The 18093-nt window shown below is 39.6% G+C and overlaps 1 protein-coding gene across 13 annotated transcripts in view; it reads left to right on the forward strand.

Moving 5' to 3' along the window:
- The first annotated feature begins 2445 nt into the window (after positions 1-2445).
- The window catches only part of LDB2 (LIM domain binding 2), a 211116-nt gene continuing 195468 nt past the window's right edge, over positions 2446-18093 (forward strand). For 12 of the 13 annotated variants that reach the window (XM_053976015.1, XM_053976017.1, XM_053976016.1 and 9 more), the window contains exon 1: positions 2446-2679. In XM_053976015.1, coding sequence (XP_053831990.1) covers positions 2548-2679 — 132 coding nt within the window. In that variant the 5' untranslated portion in view covers positions 2446-2547. Of the gene's footprint in view, positions 2680-17963; positions 18088-18093 lie in introns of those variants that run through there. The other variant, XM_053976022.1, reaches the window with a different exon arrangement.

The raw sequence follows: 18093 nt of genomic DNA on the forward strand, positions 1-18093 counted from the left end.
GAATTATTAAAATATCACTGCATATTTTTGCTTTGTGCTAGACCCATACACAGAAGCTCTTATAAAGGGGTTGAGGGGAGTATCTGGGGTTTCTACTCATGAAAGCAAATCCTACTGCTCCTGCCTTTCCCACCATCTCAGCCAAAATAAAAATACTAATACAATTGCCATGTTTAACTTCAGTGAAACAGTGAATTTTAGCTTAATCAAAAAGTCTTTAAAACAGAAATAGCTTACAAGCTATGCAAAATTCCACCATTTTAATTACAGAGAGCAGTGTGTTCTTTCTTAGGCAAATATATTATATTTTGGATTTGCTTTGCAAAGAAGGTAAAATCCATAACCTGGCAGATTTCTGGTTGGGTTTTTTTTTGACATTTTTAAAAGTATATTGTACTTTGGTTATAAATACTGTGTTTATTAGTGCTGTAACTCTATTTATTCTGATCATTTTGGTTTTAGGTTTTAAGGTAGCCTTGTTGGAATCTTTTAGAATACAAGGTAGATGCAGAGAAGTTTTCTTGTAGGTGTGGAGCCATGGTACAGGCTTTTCATGGGGTCAGCAAACCCTGGCAGAGCACTGTCACAGTCACTGCAGCACTGCTGAGCCAAACACTGCACATGCTATTTGTTAAACTCAGCACCTCCAGTAATGCTACTGGAGTGGCAGTGTAGTATTGCTACATAGCTGGGGTGCTCTTAAAGAGAGAAGTGACATTCCTCATGTGTTATTTGTTGTCTCTGTGTTTAGTGACAGAAGCTGTGGGAAGTCTATAAAAACAGCTCAATACGTCACTTCTTATGGAAACTGTTATACCATAAGAACATTCAGAAATAGTTTTGCTAAACAACTACTGGTAGGGGAAAGATAAATTATGATTCCGTTCAGTGGTCAGTAGAATATAAAGTATGAAATTTCATATTTTATCCTGAAAAGAGAGGTCAGACTTTTCAGAATTAGCCAAATGCCAGTGAAAACTAGAATTTTTCAAATATGTCTTAAAATATTCCTACATTCAGTCAGATTTTAATTCAATTTTTGACAGTGAGTAAAGCCATACCATACTCAAATATTTTTTGGGATTATTACAAAAATTTAGAAAAAGTAATGGTGTGTGCCTTGATTTCCCCATCTGTGAAATGGGCGATCCCGCAGCGTTCATGCAGAGCACTCCGACTGAGAACCGTTGTGGCTGCAGCTCATTGTTATTCTCTTAATCATATTAGTTAACTAAATCTGTTCCTAGAGTGGTTCCATTTGCTTGAATGAATTTACATGAGAGATTAATTCAGCGCTGTTTATTGTTGTTTTTACATTTATTCAGTACTGTAAATAATGCCTGATACTCTACAGCTGTGTATGAGGACACAGTTTGTGCTTCGAGGACTTTTTCATACAGGTAATTTGAAGGCTCCCCTCCTAGACCTTGCACTTTCCCATTGAGAACATGAGCCCATTTTGTTTATTCTATATTTTTAGGACTTTTTGTTCACGTGGTGTCCGCTCCCAGCACTTTCCTGCAAGTATGATTCAACAGATGAAGTTCATCCCTCACCTCCACGGGGTGATCTCCTCCCCTTGCCCTCCCCTCCTCCCTCGGGACCCCCCTCCCGAATGTTAGATATTCACTGGCAACGCTCTCTAACCGCTACTGGATTTATGCCCAGCAATGATCCTAAAAACTGGGAGCAGTCTCCCACCTAGCTGCCGACGCCTTTACGCCGGACAGCGGCGTCTAAAATGACTCATTTGTGTACGGCTGACCCCCGCCGAAGGGCACTGCCGCTGCTTGTCCGGGGGTCCCGCTCTGCCACCCGCCCCTTTGTGCTTTCCCATTTTCCGGGAGGTTTCTGCGGCTGGCATCCGAGTGCTCTCCATTGTGTGAAGTGTGGCGTGCGGGGCTATTTCTTTGTGCCGGCCGTCCTCCCTGCCGTGCCCCGGGAGCGGCCCCCCCGCCCCTGGCAGCGCGGAGCGGCCGCCCCGGGCGGGCAGCGGGCGCTGCGGGAGCCGTCGGGCGCGGGGGAAGCGGCGGCTGCCCGCGGCGGGATGGCCGTGGCCTGTGTTTATGTATTTTGTAGTAATCACATTTCTGACATTACCCGCGGGGTGATTGGCTCAGGCAGCTTTTAAACCACCTATATGCTAACGAGCCCGCCGCGGCTCCGGCGGGGGCCTGCGGGGGGACAGCGAACCCCAACCCGCACCTCTGCCAGGCGGGGAGGGGGGGACGGCATTTCTGAACTAGTCGGCAGCGCGGACAGGAAATGACCCCTCCAGAAACTGCTGCTTTAAAACCGAGCGGCGGTGCCTGAAGCTATCCAGCCTCCCTCTCCGTGTCTGGAGCCTGTGCGCTCCCGCTCCCCCCACCCCCCCGCCCGTCTCCGCCGGAGCGGGCTCCCACAGCAGTCCCCAGCCAGTGCGTGCAGCCTGGATGTGTGTGTGTGTGTGCGCGCCGCTACTTTGTACTGTGAAGAACACACAGCCCATGTGCTCTGTATGGATGTTGATGATACTCTGTGTAGCTTGAATCTCTGCAAGCAGGCAAGATGTCCAGCACACCACATGACCCTTTCTATTCTTCTCCTTTTGGCCCATTTTATAGGAGACACACACCATACATGGTGCAACCAGAGTACCGAATATATGAAATGAACAAGAGGCTGCAGTCGCGGACGGAGGTAAGTCCCCCAGCCTTGTTTTCCTGTGCATGGACCGTGGTAGGTTTCAGCCCGAATTCCAGCCGAAGCGTCCCACTAGACAGTACAGTATATGCAGGCATGAACCCTAATTAATTTAGTAGTTTAATTGGGTAATCCCTCATTATGTTTCCACGCAGAGCAACTCTTTGAGGAGATACCAGCTTAGGCTGAAATCATGAAATTACAGTACAGCACTTCAGGATTGATTATAACGCCGGTCTCAGGAAATTTCTTTGCCTTAGTGTGTTGTTTGTTCAGGATCCGTCCTGCTGGCATTTGCAGCTATAATATTGCAAAGTATTGCTTCGGCTTTTGCACAAAATTAATTCTGGAATGTTGCAGGTTTAGGGGGAGAGATGAACATTTATTTGGTTTTGTTCTGTAAACTCATTAAAATGAAAAATGGATGATAACTGAAAAGAGGAGCAGAGTTTAAAAACTTATTCCTAGTCTACTCTTAAAGAACACATGTTTGGGACAACCGACAAGAGAAATTTGTGTTTACATTTAGAATGTTGTTGCTTTTAGCAAGAGAGATGGTCAGTTTACTACTTTATCATATAGCTGTCAAAAGTACCCAGTAATGTAAACTACATTCACTGTTGGTTATGCTTTGTAAAATGTGTTAGTGGTTTATACACCCTGGCTTCAAAATCCAGATCAGCCACTGCAAAGAACATGCTGAATGGGAGGGGGAAATGCTTTTGTCATTAAAAAAAAAAAAAAAAAAAAAAAAAAAAAAAAGAAAAAAATAGTGGGGGCTGCATCATGGTTAAGTAAAGCACACTTTTCAAGTCTAATGAAGTGAAAGTGAATCAAGGCTGCATTTCTGTCCATGTGTCTGTGTTTGTGCAGCAAACATTCTTGGTGCTGCAATTTTTCATAGTAGTTTATTAGTGGTGCCCTGAAAAGACTTTCTAAAAGTATGAATCTTTTATAGTAAACGGCTTTATACAGTGGCAAATATCTGCCAGGCTTGTGACACGCAGTGTGGTGAAGGATCTCAGGATGATCTGTTTGTTGTATTGTGATTCTTTAAGATAACATAAGGTTATCATAAAATAAAACACACATGCCTGAATTGTCAGCTAAGCCATGGAGAATCTCTGACGTTTAATGTATATGATACAGCTAACGAGATGTGACCTGCTTTCTGATTGGGTACCGCCACGGGGTAACTGCTTTTCTATCACTGTTACCACTGCCAGGCTTGAAACGTTGCTGGGGAGTAATTGGTGATACACTTTGTGCTGGCTAAAAACTCCAAGCAGCTCTTTGCTCCCAAAATCACGGCAAGTGTTTGTCAGTTTTGCCCCTAAGTTGCTGGCTGCAGAGGGCTGCTGCCATTTAGAATGAGGGTTTGTTTGCTACTGCTTGTTTGTTACTGTCTTGCAACTCTGTTCCTTGCATTCCTGTACATATTCATGTAATAATTTGTAGGCTTTTTTAAGTGAGAAGACCAAATATGTATCACTGAACGATTTCTTCCAGTTTTTATGTACAACCTGCTCTAAAAGCTGTCAGTGCTAAGTTAGCCTTTTTACATATGATTTTAGTGGTACTTTTAATACTTGACCAGTTCCTGATTGTAGCTCCTTTAAGGATGTTACACTAGCAAAGTTTTTGAGTGACTTGTGAAACAACTTTCCCCTCCTTCGTTGCTGAGGTGTGCTGAATTAAACTTCAGCACCTTTAATTACTATTTTTGCTGTGCAAATTCAGATGGATTGTTGTGGGCAAAAAGCAATAACCCACTCTTTCTTGCTAGGAGTGCCTTGCTAGGTTTCAGCAGCATTTTACTTTAACAGTCAGTATTTAGTTAATGAAGGCCTTATGCTCCAGCATTTCTTTTATTTGCTCAGAATAAAAATTCTTTTGCTTTGTGATTGTTCAGTGTTTACATTCTGGTACTCTGTTTTTTCAGTTTATGAGCTCTGTGCTGTAAGCATTGTTGTTCATTGAAATGTGGTTTTTAGTTAACTTTAGTTCATCTCATTCATCTTCCAATAAAAACATTTCCATAATAAACAAACAAAAAATATTAAACTAATTTCCTGGGACACTAGAGTGACCAGGTGTGGACAGTCTGTCTGGCTTCTTGGGCAGGTCAGAAAGTGGAAGTTTCACATTAATTTTATGCACTTCCAAGCATTTTTGGGATTGGTAGGTGAAGGCTTCTGGAGCATGTATAACTAGCTCTAAATTTTTTGAATCCAGAGCCTGGTGTGTCATGGAAGGAATGTGCTTGTGCTGTGGGTGATACAGGCTTGCAGCATGAGCGTTTCTCTTCAGGCAGTCTTTGGAATAATGTAGGCACTGGTCTCTGAAGGAGGCTGCTTGTGCTCTGTGAGCCCCAGGGGGTAGGTGAGCATGGGCAAAGCAGCTTAAGGCGAAAGGAATTACAAAGCAACTCTCCAAAAGACTGGGGGTAGCAAGCTGGCAGATTCCACATGGACCCAACTTGTGCAGAGAGACAGTGGCAAATGAAGATGCATTAAAAAAAAGGGAAACTACAGCTGTTATCCCAAATATATCCATGGAAAGCCTTTGGGATTTTTCTGGTTTTACAAAACATAAAAATGTTCTTAATAACCCTGTAGAGCCAGATACTGTCCTTCGCAGAGGTGGAAGTTCCAAAGCAAAACATACATAATTTAATAAAGTTGTACAGAGGATGGATGGAGAGCCTATGGAAGGAGCGTCTGTATGTCATGTCTATCAGTTTTCTCCTCTCCCTTCCTGTTGTAGTTCTCCAAAGCTTGCAGGTAGGTGAGAAATTATTAAAAAAAAAAAAAAATAGCAATGAGCTGGTTGAAACACCATTAAGGAATCCACCAGTAAATGCCATTCCTACTCTTGCCCTCCCAGCAGCAGGGTCGATGGTTGGGGGAGGTAGAAGTGTTCTCAAAAGGGCTCAGGGTTTGGGGACCCTTCCTGAGAAATCCACTGCTTCCACTCCAGTTTCTGTCAGTGGAAGGGAATAACAGTCAGTGTGAAGGATGTGCTCGGTGTATTAAGCAGACAAAGTACAGAGTGATAAAGAAAGGTCATTTAGATGCAGCATAGCTATCTTTGTTGTTCTTGTTTTCTTTAGGAAGAAATGGAAGTCATGAAAGTAAAGAATTAGCAGCTTTAGCTGCGCTAGGTGTGCAAACTTTTGCTCTCCAAACTTCTTGTAACTTTATGGGCTCCTCAGACAGAACCTACAACTGCCTTTTTAAATTCAGGGTCAGTCTTAGGCGAAGAATTCCAATCACACCCAGGCAGGGGGTGGTTTTATGATGTAAGTACTGGCAAAAGTCCACCACCTAGCTAATTCTTATGTGATCTAAAGTAAATTAGGGAGTCTGAGTTACTAAACAGTCTACAGGAAAACTGTGCCTTCCTTAAAAGTTGTTCAAAGAAATCTAATGTGGTAATACTTTTTTCTAAATTAATACATGCTTTCTTAATAATACTTTGGGAGCATCCAGTGCCATTTTGTAATGCATCAACCATCCCTATTTAAAGAAGTAAAATGAATATTTAAATGTTTAATAATCTCTGGCAGATATAAAGATAAATCTTGCTTACTTCTCTCATAGTTGATTAACTTCTGGTTAAACAAAATGCAGCTGTTTCCTTGCTCTGTGTGTGGTTTTCAGGATTTCATTCCCATTCACTCATACTTGGTTTATCTTAATTTTTTATATCTGTGTTAGTTTAACATTTCAAGAAAGGAATTCTGTTGTGGCACAATCAACACTTTCTGAAGTTCTAGGTAGCAATACACAACACAAGTAAATGTCTCTGTTTTTCATAAAACTTGATGTTTAAAAAGGCATCTCTTTTCCTCTTTGATGTTGTAAATCCTTTTCTGTTCTAATTTTTAATAATTTGAAATTTCTTACACTTAAAAGAAAAAAGGTGATTATATCTTGTATATTATTCAGTAACATTACAGAGTGCTGTGAATAGATCGCTTAAAGTTGCTGACAGTTTAAAGTTTGAGGCGTTGCTTTATTGTCAGTAATCAAAGAAATGTATCAAGCCTTTCACTTGTTTATTTACTCCCCTGTATTGTTAGAACTTTTGTGGAGCACAGTACATTAAATTCACCTGTATATCTCTCTGTCACTACAAGAGATTATGCTTTACATCACCACTGGATGCAACACACAACTTTCCCTCTGGCTAAGAGAGCAGTGTTTTTAAGGTGACTAGAGACCTTGATTAGTAGCATATTTGTTTTAAAGACAATCAGCTTAATCAAATGATATTAAACTCCTATTAAACTGTATAGTGAATTTAACAAAGATTTCGTGATGGAAAAATATATAAAGAAAATTAAAAGGAAAATAAAGGCGGTTGTTATGATTATTTAAAAGGTGCTAAATGAACTGGAAGCTTACACAGACATTCATATGCAACCAAATATTTAATGCAAATCAAAGCAAAACAAATTTTCTGCAGTTTAATGAAAGTCTCTTATTTTTCTTTCTCACATTGCTATTTGATGAAATAATCTTCTTCTTCTTGATGCCTTTTTAATAGATTAGTCATAAAAATCTATGTTGTGACATCACACTTGTTCGCCTAGCAACTTAGTATGGCAAACAGATCTCATATTGTGTACATAAGTCTGAGTTTGTCCAATGAGTTTGTTTTGTTGAGGGGAAAACACATAAACTTCTGGTTTAAAGTAATTTTGTGGAAATATTCTTTCACCCACAAATATACTAATACTTAGCAATTCTAGGAACATGAGTAAAGTATTTTGAGAGTACTTATGAACCATGCTTTGCTGAAACTAAAAGGTCAGTGTTAAAAGAAAACCCTTGAATGCCTTTAGGCAGACGCTGACTTCAGAATGGATTCAAGGCTCTTTTTACTGATTTTCTTTTATTTCATACATGTTTTCTATCCGTTAAAAAAATTTCTGTTGCAGCTGCTTTCAATTAAAATTGTTGCAAACTAACAATTCTTATGAGGCCAGGGGAGAAAAAAAAGACTCCACTTCCTTTACATGTTGATCCTTAGCTTACGATCAGGGATATCTTGCTGCTCCTGCCCACCCTCCCCCCTCAAAAAGTCATATAATGGGATGGAAACTGCACATTTGGGGGTAGGAGCTGGTAAGGGTGGAGAAAGAGTCACTGCAAAAGTGTAAGAATGGGTCTCGCATGCAATCACACTGATGCTTACTAGATAATTTTCCATAAAGAAACCTTTTCAGCTCTTTTCTTTACTTGTTAAGCCATAAATCCACTTAGAATAACCCCTAAACTTTGTCTTTTCCTGATGTAAACAAGATTTACTATGCAGATCCAGTCTCAAAAATAGAAGCTGTTGGTTAGTCAGAAAGAACAAAATAGAGATCATAACAAGGAGCCAGTCCTGTGCTATTATTTAAGCTGGAGTTTCGCCTGCAGTAAGATTGGAAGATCAGATAAAAAAGAAAATATTTTGGATTTGGTGTATGCATTTTCTTTGTTTAGAAAGGGGTAAGATTGCTAAACTCTTTGCAGTATTTTTTAGCTGGACTTCTTACTTCAAATGTTTTTGGTTTTTTTTTTTGCATCTCTTTGCCAGAAGTTGCATACCTACTATAAACACGCATTTCAACCATGCTGGTTCTGTGTTCAGTTGTTTCCTCCACGAGAAGAGCCTTCTTTCCTGCACTGTTCTGTGTAAACAGGTCAGGATAGATCACCACTTTTGCCAGGTACTCTTTTTCAGATGTTGTTGCTGGGCTACTTGATGCCTTAGAGGGGTGATTGTGGCATGAACAAGGTTGCCCCAAAGAGGCTGATGATTAGTCTCCAAAAAAGACTGTGGTAGGGCAAGACCTATTGGCCAGTTCTCAATGGTCCTATTTATTACACAAAATTAGTAGTGAAAGAAACATCCCCAAACCCCTGGCTAAAATCTTCTCCCCTAGGCCTGCACCTTTCTTTTCCCTGGTACATTCTTCCTGTGTTTGGTTACTATCAGAATTTCAGAGAGAGGGTACTTTCTGGTCAGAATACTGTTTATATCATACTGTGGTTGACAGCCATGCCCTACTAAACTAAAACCTGTAAATTATTGATCTAGGCTGTGTAGTCCACTTGGTACTTCCGAGGTAACAGGGAACCAACTAGACCGTCTGCAGAACTTGAACCTCAGTATGGGAACAGCTGATATCTCTGGAAACAGTTCCAGTACTTTCATGCCTTAAAAGGTTAGTGAAAAACCAACTATTTGGGAAGAATTAGACCTATTCAGAACTAGACATGAAGTAGGACTTGATGTATTTCTAAACCTATCATCTCTTCAGGATTCGAGAGTTGTTGGTCCTGAAGAGTCTTTGCAAAGGCCATAAATTTTATAGCAACAGGCTGTCCTCTCCGTGAGACTTAGGTCATCGTGACATCACCTTGATGTTTCTACAGTACTGTCAAGGAGACATCCCCATGTTGAAGCTTCTGGCCAGGGGGTGTGCCCATCCTCAGCAAACAGACTTGAATCACAGACTCATCAAATGGTTTGGGTTGTAGTGGTTTTGGGTTGAACTACAGCCAAAATAAAAGCATCACATTAGAACTTCTCCCTGAGGTCTTTCTCTTGTCAATATTCACATTCAGGTGCTTGTCCAGAGCAGAATGGCATACTCAGAACTGATGCAGTAAAGTCCACAGCTTTATGTAGGTTTCTAAATGTGCTTAAATCTGCTGGATCAGCTGCAAACCAAATAGTTTGCATCCTTTGGAGCACCTAATGAATTGGAATGTTGCTGTAAATCTGTCTCACGTGATCTGCAGTACCCGGTGATACCCATCTTCCCTGGTTCTCAGCTTGCCAAGCCTAGTTAGCTGAGCAGGAGCATCATTTGTATATGTATTAAAAAGGGGAGGGGGAAATCTAATCTCAGTATAGTTTTGACATCAGATTACCCACATAAAGCAGATTCAATAGCTGTCTAGATCCCATGCGTTTCACCCAACTGCTAGCTGCAGACTATAACATCCAAAAATGATTGCCTGGCTGAATGACCATATCTGTTGCTTTCAAAGTACAAAGAAACATCATGTGTGTACAAAAGTGATCATATTTGGAACCCCCTGATTAAAGCAGACTCAAGAATAGATTGAATCACAGATCCACTTTGCTTATTCTTGAAAAATGAAATACTTGGAAAAAACAATTGACCATGTTTGAGTATTAATATTTGCAGTCTTACATTTTATGTGCAGTGGACTATTCTGGCTTTCCTTTTGGACTTTCAAATATTTTGTTTTTTCCTAACTACATTTTTATTAGGTTATTTTCTAAAGTAGTAAATTGAGAAAATTATGACTTTGAGCATTGTGCATTTGAAGTATTTTATGTACCTTTTTGTGATTTTTGTTCCAGTTGTGTAGTTTTGCCTCAGCCATCAGCAGAATATAGCTGCCATCTGTCCTAGAGCAGGTTACAAAGAGATTTCTGAGATATTAATGACTACATTATACAAAAAAGAAATATTCTAAATCTTTAAATACAATAGTTACGTGAAGAGGGAAAAATGCTCAGAAAACAGGAAAGTAAATAGAGTGAAACTTTTTCATTTTATTCCTTCTTAGTGCTGAAGCACCTTCAGCATACATCATCCCTTAGGAAGGCAATCAGCAGCACCAGCATTTCTAACCATCTTCTGTGGACTAGACATGTTCTAGGGGGCAAAGCAGATGTGACACCTGTTTTGCCTCTAGGTTTGCAACCAGGACAATCTTTAATAAGTGTAAAAAGAGAAAACCTACAACACTATGTTTTATTCCTGCAGTTTACAAAAGTTTCATGCATGGGTCATTTGACAGTGGTGAAATGCCTACAACACTGTTTTACTCCCCCACATTCTAATAGTAACTTACCTTTTCAGATTAATGTCACTCACCATCTTCCATAATTCTTGTAGCCAGTTTAAGTACCAAAATTGTTACCATGTTACTTTATCTTGCATCACAATGATGTGAAAGGAAAGGAACTGCTATATCATAGTTCCTTTAGAGCAAATGAAAATAATTCTTGTTGTTCAGCAAGAGGGACCTCCCTTTTGGCACTCATTTCTGCACCTTTTTTTCCCCATACCAAGATGTTGAAAATATTCACAGAATGTTCACAGAATCTCAATTTCACAGAATTTCACAGAATCTCTGATGGATTTGAGATGTGCATTTGCAATCATACCTTTTGCTGTAGTGGATGAAGGCAATACAATAGCTCTACTGCTTCTACCTAGACTTAATCACTGGAATATCAGTTAACCCTTAGGGTAATTAGGTAATAATGTTGTTGATGTGATTTGAAGTATCATTTTAAGCAATTAGAAGTTCAGATATAATGTGATGCAATTATGCATTATATAGTGCATCTATCCATTTTACACAGCAAAAATTACCATATGTTTTTTGGGAAGCTTGGCATTTTGCAGTGACTGGGGTTCTGCCTGTATTTATGAACAGCATGCCTGTAAACTGTGGTAATAATTCTTTGAAGGCCACACCTATGCACACTGCTGATTATGTTAAATAGCATAGGCCCATTTTAATGAATGCATTGGCATGAATAATGGGACATGAAAAGCCAACACACTGGGTAAATGTTCATTACCTGAGTGCAACAAATACTACATGAAAAATTTCCGTGACAATTCACTTGAGTTTAGCAGTGAATTTGCTTTGGCTGTGTTTGTGCTCTTTATGCTTTTCTGTGAATGTTTGATCAGTGGAGTTTTATTCTTACAAATAATTGCAGAATGCAAATTTCAATTTATTAACCATTACTGAAAGAATTTACTTATTTTATACGGGCTAAGCTAAGAGGCAGTGTTTCCTGTTTTGAGCTTACCTCCCAGATAGAAGCATGATACTTAGAAATTAAATACACCAGAGAAGAATCTCTGATTGCTTTACAGTGAGGACTGACTGGTGTTTGAATGCAAAGCAAATTAATAACAATGGCTGGTTGCAATGGGAAAATTACAAGTCAGTAAATATGATGTATGTGCATAATTTTTTTCATGGAACGGAATGCTGCTTAGTGTGCAGTTACATTAGAAAAATGGTAAAATTTTTCTAAGCTTCCTGGCATTTTAAGCTCTAGCTCCATCTGTGCTCATCCAGTCAAGGATGCAAAACTGTAACACACAATATATGACCAACTACAATATATAGCCTTAGCAGAATATTACATGCTTAGAGCACATTGCTTGTTATGAAGGATGAGCAGAAATATGTCATAAGTTTGAATAATTAGTGCATTCAAATAAATTGTTACTAATTCCTAGAAACTCTTGGTAGAATGAAGTGGTATTCATAAAATTTTTTATTTGATATGAATGATTAGCTCAACTCTTTTCAGTACTTCCTAACACTGGCAGGGTTAATAATGCAAAGTAAAAAGATTGGTCAAGATGCCAGCGTACCAAGTACTTCTCTTCCGTGAAAGTGCTGTAAGATTATTTAATGCCCATATAAAAAACATCCTTAGGCAACTGAGTTGCACCTTGACTGATAGTTGCATCCAAAGGGCTGCACTTCCAAATATGCAGACTTCCTGGTACAGAGCGGCGTTAGCGCTGGAATGTAACCTGAAGCCACAACCTGCGTGTCTAGACTGACAAGAATCCTACCACTTGAGCCACTGTGACACCTTGTGGCTTGTGAAGCAACACAATCGTCTTTTAGAAAATTAACAGGTAAAAGCCAGAGGTTAATGGGTATTGACAAATGTCCTTTCATGCAAATACAACTAGAAATCTCTTTGCTGGGTTACTATACTGTGTTTTCAAGATACAGTTAAACTAGGTGTTAGTGGGCTCATTTCTGTTTGTGTCTTTATAGCATGTATTTTACTGCTAAGTGGCAAAAGCTGAGGCATCATTTTGCTAAGTCTGACCTGCGGCTATTATCTCCATGGCTTTGGTGTTTGCTCATCAGTCAAATTACATAAAGAAACACTGGTTTTGGATGCAGTACAGAGTAAATATTTTATTTGTTTGAGACCACTAATTTGATTAACCAAAAGAATGCTTGAAGGGCGAAGAGTACTTTTTGATACTGGGTATGTTTTAAATGGTAGCTAAACAGCAGCTTCAACTAAGTTATAGTTAGCACTTGGCAATGAGCATGTAACTCCGTACATGCTAAGAACAAGCAGCAGTCATTATTAACGAGTATTGTGTAGCAAAACAAAACATGGGGTTAAATAGATCAACGTTTCAGCTGTGGATAGTTCATTAACTACAATGAAGTTGTATTTTGCTGAGAAGTTACATTTAAACTTAAAATTCGGCCAATAGTGCATGAAGCTTAGAAAGAACCCTGCATCTATAAATGCTCAGGACCTCATGGTACCAAACTAGCGCCTTGATTGTCACTTGTTACATCTTCAAATAAAAATGTCCATGTTTTCTTCCATGATGATCCTGAGCATCTGAGCGGAGTTGCCTGTAAACTTATGCATTATGTCCCATAACAATTTCCATAACATTTGATTCCCATAACAAATGTTATGTCCCATAACATTTGATGTTTTCAAAAACTAGGCAACAACTGGGCTGAAATAGTTGCCTTCTGTTGCCAAACACCACCTTATTGCTGAATACACCCTTATGATGCAAAGGGTCTGCATCCCTCTATTGTCCCTTATCTTCAATGTGCCCACAGTGATATCACTTAAGCATAATGCATAGACAAACATGCCCAAACTTACATTTAACTTGATAGTGTGGGGAGAGATAGCAGGCCAGGACTCAGGGTGTGCAATGTGCCTTATTTCATGCATAGGTATACTGATCCTTTACCAAGCTTGTAAAATTAGGTGGTTACTGATGCTCATACTACCTTGTCTTCACAATATGCAGCTTTACTGTAAGGTTCCTGGGGCTGGAACCACCTTCTCTCTTCTTGTACAGTGCTAGAACGGTGGAATTCTGGTCTGTATTTGCAGCATGTTTTTATTATTGTACTGTGTATTGTAACTAACTGAAGGCTAAAAGTTGGTAGTAGTATTTAAAATACTTTCAAACTCGAATCTATATATACCATTGTCATTTTGATGTCATAAATATTTTTTAAATTGATATTACATGTATTTATGCATTATAAAGAAGTTTCTGACTAGAAAGTATCATAATAGTCTAAGTTCTTAGAAGATGACTGTTTAATGTTATTAACACATTTTGTTACTTCTCAAGTAATTCAGCACACCTGTGCAAATCTATTGGTTTTGCCAAGGAACTACAAATATATTTAAGCCATCATTCTGCTGCTTGATTTGTACATCTGATATTGTTATTAAATCTTTTGCTTTTTAAGTGTGATTCTTCAGTAGCTTCATGTCAATCAAAGAAGTCCATTCTAAGCCCATCTTTTCTTAATAGTGGAAAACCATCTTATCTTAAATGCTGCAGGACAAGCATATTGGTTTTGATGGGAACTGGTGCTGTGTAATATGTATCTTATTTCATGATGGTTTGGGGAGGAAATATTGTAAAGTCGGGTAATAAATTAAGTTCTTGTAGTAAGTAGAGATGCATCAGGGAGGTTGTTCTAGGGAAGAAAGGCAACACTTATTTTTTCTTTTATTGTTTGCACTCTACTGATTTAATTAGCCAGTGAGAACAGACCCACTTTGAATATTAAAAAGACAAAATCAACTTCCCCCTCCCCCGTCCCCACATCTGTTGCCTTTTGGAGACTGCTACTCAGAGTCTAATGGATTTTGCTTTTTAACAGACATTACCTGTATTTGCTCACAAAATGAGCAAATGAGGTAGTTATAAGTATTTTATTTTGGGTCTGAGGAAAACTGCTGTTTAAAATGTCATTTTGAAAGAAACTGGGCTACCTTAAGCAAAACCAATGCATTTTTGGTGTTATACAAATGACGTCAGTCTTGATACATTTCTGAATGGTGATCTAATAGAAATATCTTAATGGTTACCATATTATAGAAACTTAAATCATTCCTAGGACTGCTTGAAGTTGGAAAGAGTGAAGTCCTGTGTGGGGTTATATATTGGTCAGGAGCAGGAGAGCATAGATTGATAAAACCACTGAAGTGATCTCTGCTCTGTTTCATTGTACGACTGCCTTCTGCAGTATCAATTAGATGGACTGAATTTCAGTAAGGCAGTGAAGCAGTTTGCTGCGCCTCTGCTGGGTTAGGCCCACCTTTGCACAGAGCTCCAGCCTTCTTTCTAATCACAGCCTAGAGTGTGACTGTGAATGCCTTACCTGGGCTGCAGTGCTTCAGGGCCAAGGGATCCTTGTCAGTGGGTCCTGCTCTGTGCCCATGCTATTTTGGCACCTTTCATTGCCTGTGGACCCCAAAATTCCCTTAGTTTTGTTTAATGACACATTGAAAGGCAGCATCAAAAAAGGGTGAATTTTTTAAATTGCATTTTTTCTTGCCATTTTTATAGGCATACACTAGCTACTTCATTTAAATATTTTTTCCTGTTGAGAGGAAAGAACTCTCCCAATTTTGCTGAAGGTGGCTTTTTAGAAACACAATTGCCTATATAATTTTCAAGATTATTATTGGGAAATATATGAAACTATTAGGACCATGGGAACTTGGATAAACCCACCTGGTGTGCAAATTTTGTTACCAGAATAACTGCACTAAGGTTGGGAACACTGTGTGTGATTATAAGAGTCAACTGAGAAACATAAATTGAGATCTCAGCCCAGCAGTCTTTCCCTTCCTTGGAGATTGATGGCACACAGATGCACAATTGCAAATAACATAATTTGCAGGCCAGTGGTGCTGTTGTGATAAAAAAAAAAAAAGTAAAAAAAAAGTAAAAAAAAAAAAATAAAAATCTGTTTTTCTGTTGGAAGCTTCCTAGGTTTGCTTCAGTTTCGTCTTGTAACTGTAGCTCCTCAACCCATGCAAAGATTGGTTCTTTAAGTCAATGAAATGAGCATTTGGTCCTTTATATGAAGGTGTTAAAACAAGGTGCAGAAACTGGAACAGCAAAAACTTGGTTTTGTGGAACCTACCTATTCTAATGGATTTACCAAAAGGACTGCAGATAGTCAGCTTTTCAGAGTTGTCCATAGTTGGCTCTGCAATTAAACTGCATGTTCAAGGACTTGTATTATGTTTGCACTTAAAATTTCACAAAATGCAAAAGGTAAAACAGAAAGCATGGTTAAGAACAAGCAGCAGTCATTATTAAGGAGTATTATGTAGCAAAACAAATAACAGAAACTGAATTAAATTTTTGTCAATCAGAAATTTAGCCAGAGAGAAATGTATGGCTCACAAATTAGCAGAATAGTAGATAGATCTGGTAGATCTGAATGAAGTGCATAATTTAGCTGAGCTTATCAACACTCTTTGAAAGTGGACTACAAAGCCCACATTGTTAGCTGTATTAATAAAAACAAATTTTGCAAGATTTGTCATTGGGGTTATTCTAATGCTGATCAAAACCAAATCCTGGATGTCCATAGTTCATATTTTCCAGTGTTTTTCTCCAGCAACTGCTAGCTTCTACTGCTTTACCGGGAAGGGGAAGGATGATAAAATGAAATTCACAGCCTTTTAGTGTCTGCTTAGCCTGTAACTGGCAGCATTTGGGGTTTGTGGCTGCTGACCTGGCAGAATTACAGCATTTTTATGACGTCAAGTGCACACATCATGGGTCTGTACAAGCTAAATATGAGCTTCAGCTTCCCCTCTATGCCTCCCACCCCCATTTGTTTTCATTTGGGAGACTAAGGACTTGTCCCAGTAAAAATAAGAGAGAGAGAGAGAACTGAGCTGCTCACTGCACTTGCAAACTTGTGTGTGGCAGTGTGACATGAGTTACTGGGCCCAGCAGCTTGTTTTTGTAGACATGCTTTCTGTATAGTGCTTTATTTGCTTGGTATGGTAAATGGTAACTTGCCGGCTTAATAAGTGAAAAATGGATGCAGCTAGCAACTCTGAGCTCTGCTCAAATAAATAGCAAGTTCTTCATTAGCTTCAATATCACCAGCACCATATAAACTATGGATTTCTTAGTTTGCTATTTGTATGAATCTTTGAGTTCTTTTGCTAAGAAAATGAGATTTAAATAATTATATCTACAAGGTTTTATATACCTTGACAAAATGTTACTGTCTGTTTCACACTCAGTCGTATTTAAAACCTGTGGGTGCAATTCAGGCCATAAAATAAGTTTACAAAATAACAGCCACTTACATTCACAGTTGTCCTTAATGATTTATTTATTTCTAGTAATTGCATTTGAAATTCCCAGACATCTAAAACTTTTTCAGCATCAAACTGACCACTGATCTTAAAAAATCATCTACATCAGCACCAACTCAATCACTGACAGAGGCTGGAGGAAATGAAACATCTGGGATCTATTAAGATTTTTATTTATGCTTTTAAATATTGAAGTGTGCATGGCTGCTTGGCTTTTACACTTCGAGCATGAATCCATTAAAGAAATCTCTCACAACACAAACAGTTGCAAGAAGAAATGATTTGGGCTGGAAGGCTGGGACCCCACCATGTAATTGCAGAGGAATCACAAGGAAGGAGATGACTGTGGTGAACATAGGTTTGTCTATTTATTGTGGTGACGGAAAAGTTCTTCCCAAAGATAAGACTCTTCAATTTTCTCAAGGCTTCTTGCAGAAAATGGCCTCACCCTTGCATTTATCTCCCTTCTGTATGCTATGTATTTGAGGTGCAACCTTGCTGCATCTTCAGTGGTAGGTGATGGCATGAAGTTTTGTTGCTGTCGAATACGCCCCTGCCCGCACCCTCACCAAAGGACAATGTGTTTGGTTATGAGCTTGCCTTTGCTCTGGGAAGGAGGCTGTTAGGCCAGGGGCTCGGGCTGTTTCCACAACCTCTTCTAAATCTGCTCCACTCTCCTGTGTTCCTCTGGAGTTCCGGGGTGCAGGATAGGGGTTTGCAGCCTCTGAGATTGTCTGTCACCATAATACCTAGCAGATTGTAAATATATGGTTAAAGACTGACCTCTGTACATACAACAGGCAGTGCAACTACTGGGCTTTTTCTGAGGTCAGTTAAGGAAAGACCTGAGTGGGAATGCAGTCAGGTTTTCCACAGGACAGCCCTGCACCTTGAAGGCAGCATCTCCACCTGAAGAAGGAAACTGCTGTGCTGGGGCCGAAACGGCTGGGCCTGCAGACTCTTGATGCTTTCTAAACACACCTCTCTGCCTTGCTCCTCCTTCAGCCAGTACATCTGATTCCTAAGCTGCAGAATTGTGTGGGCTGCTCTCGTTAATGAGGTGCTGGCAGAGGGCAGGCTGCAGTATGGCCGCACTGCCGGCCCGCAGGCCGCGCGAACAGCGGCTGCAGCCCTCCACACCGCCAGCAGAGCTGCAGGCAGGGCTCCAGTTAGCCACCAGTAAGT

This window comes from Vidua macroura, chromosome 4, assembly GCF_024509145.1.
Source record: "Vidua macroura isolate BioBank_ID:100142 chromosome 4, ASM2450914v1, whole genome shotgun sequence".
Taxonomy (NCBI): domain Eukaryota; kingdom Metazoa; phylum Chordata; class Aves; order Passeriformes; family Viduidae; genus Vidua; species Vidua macroura.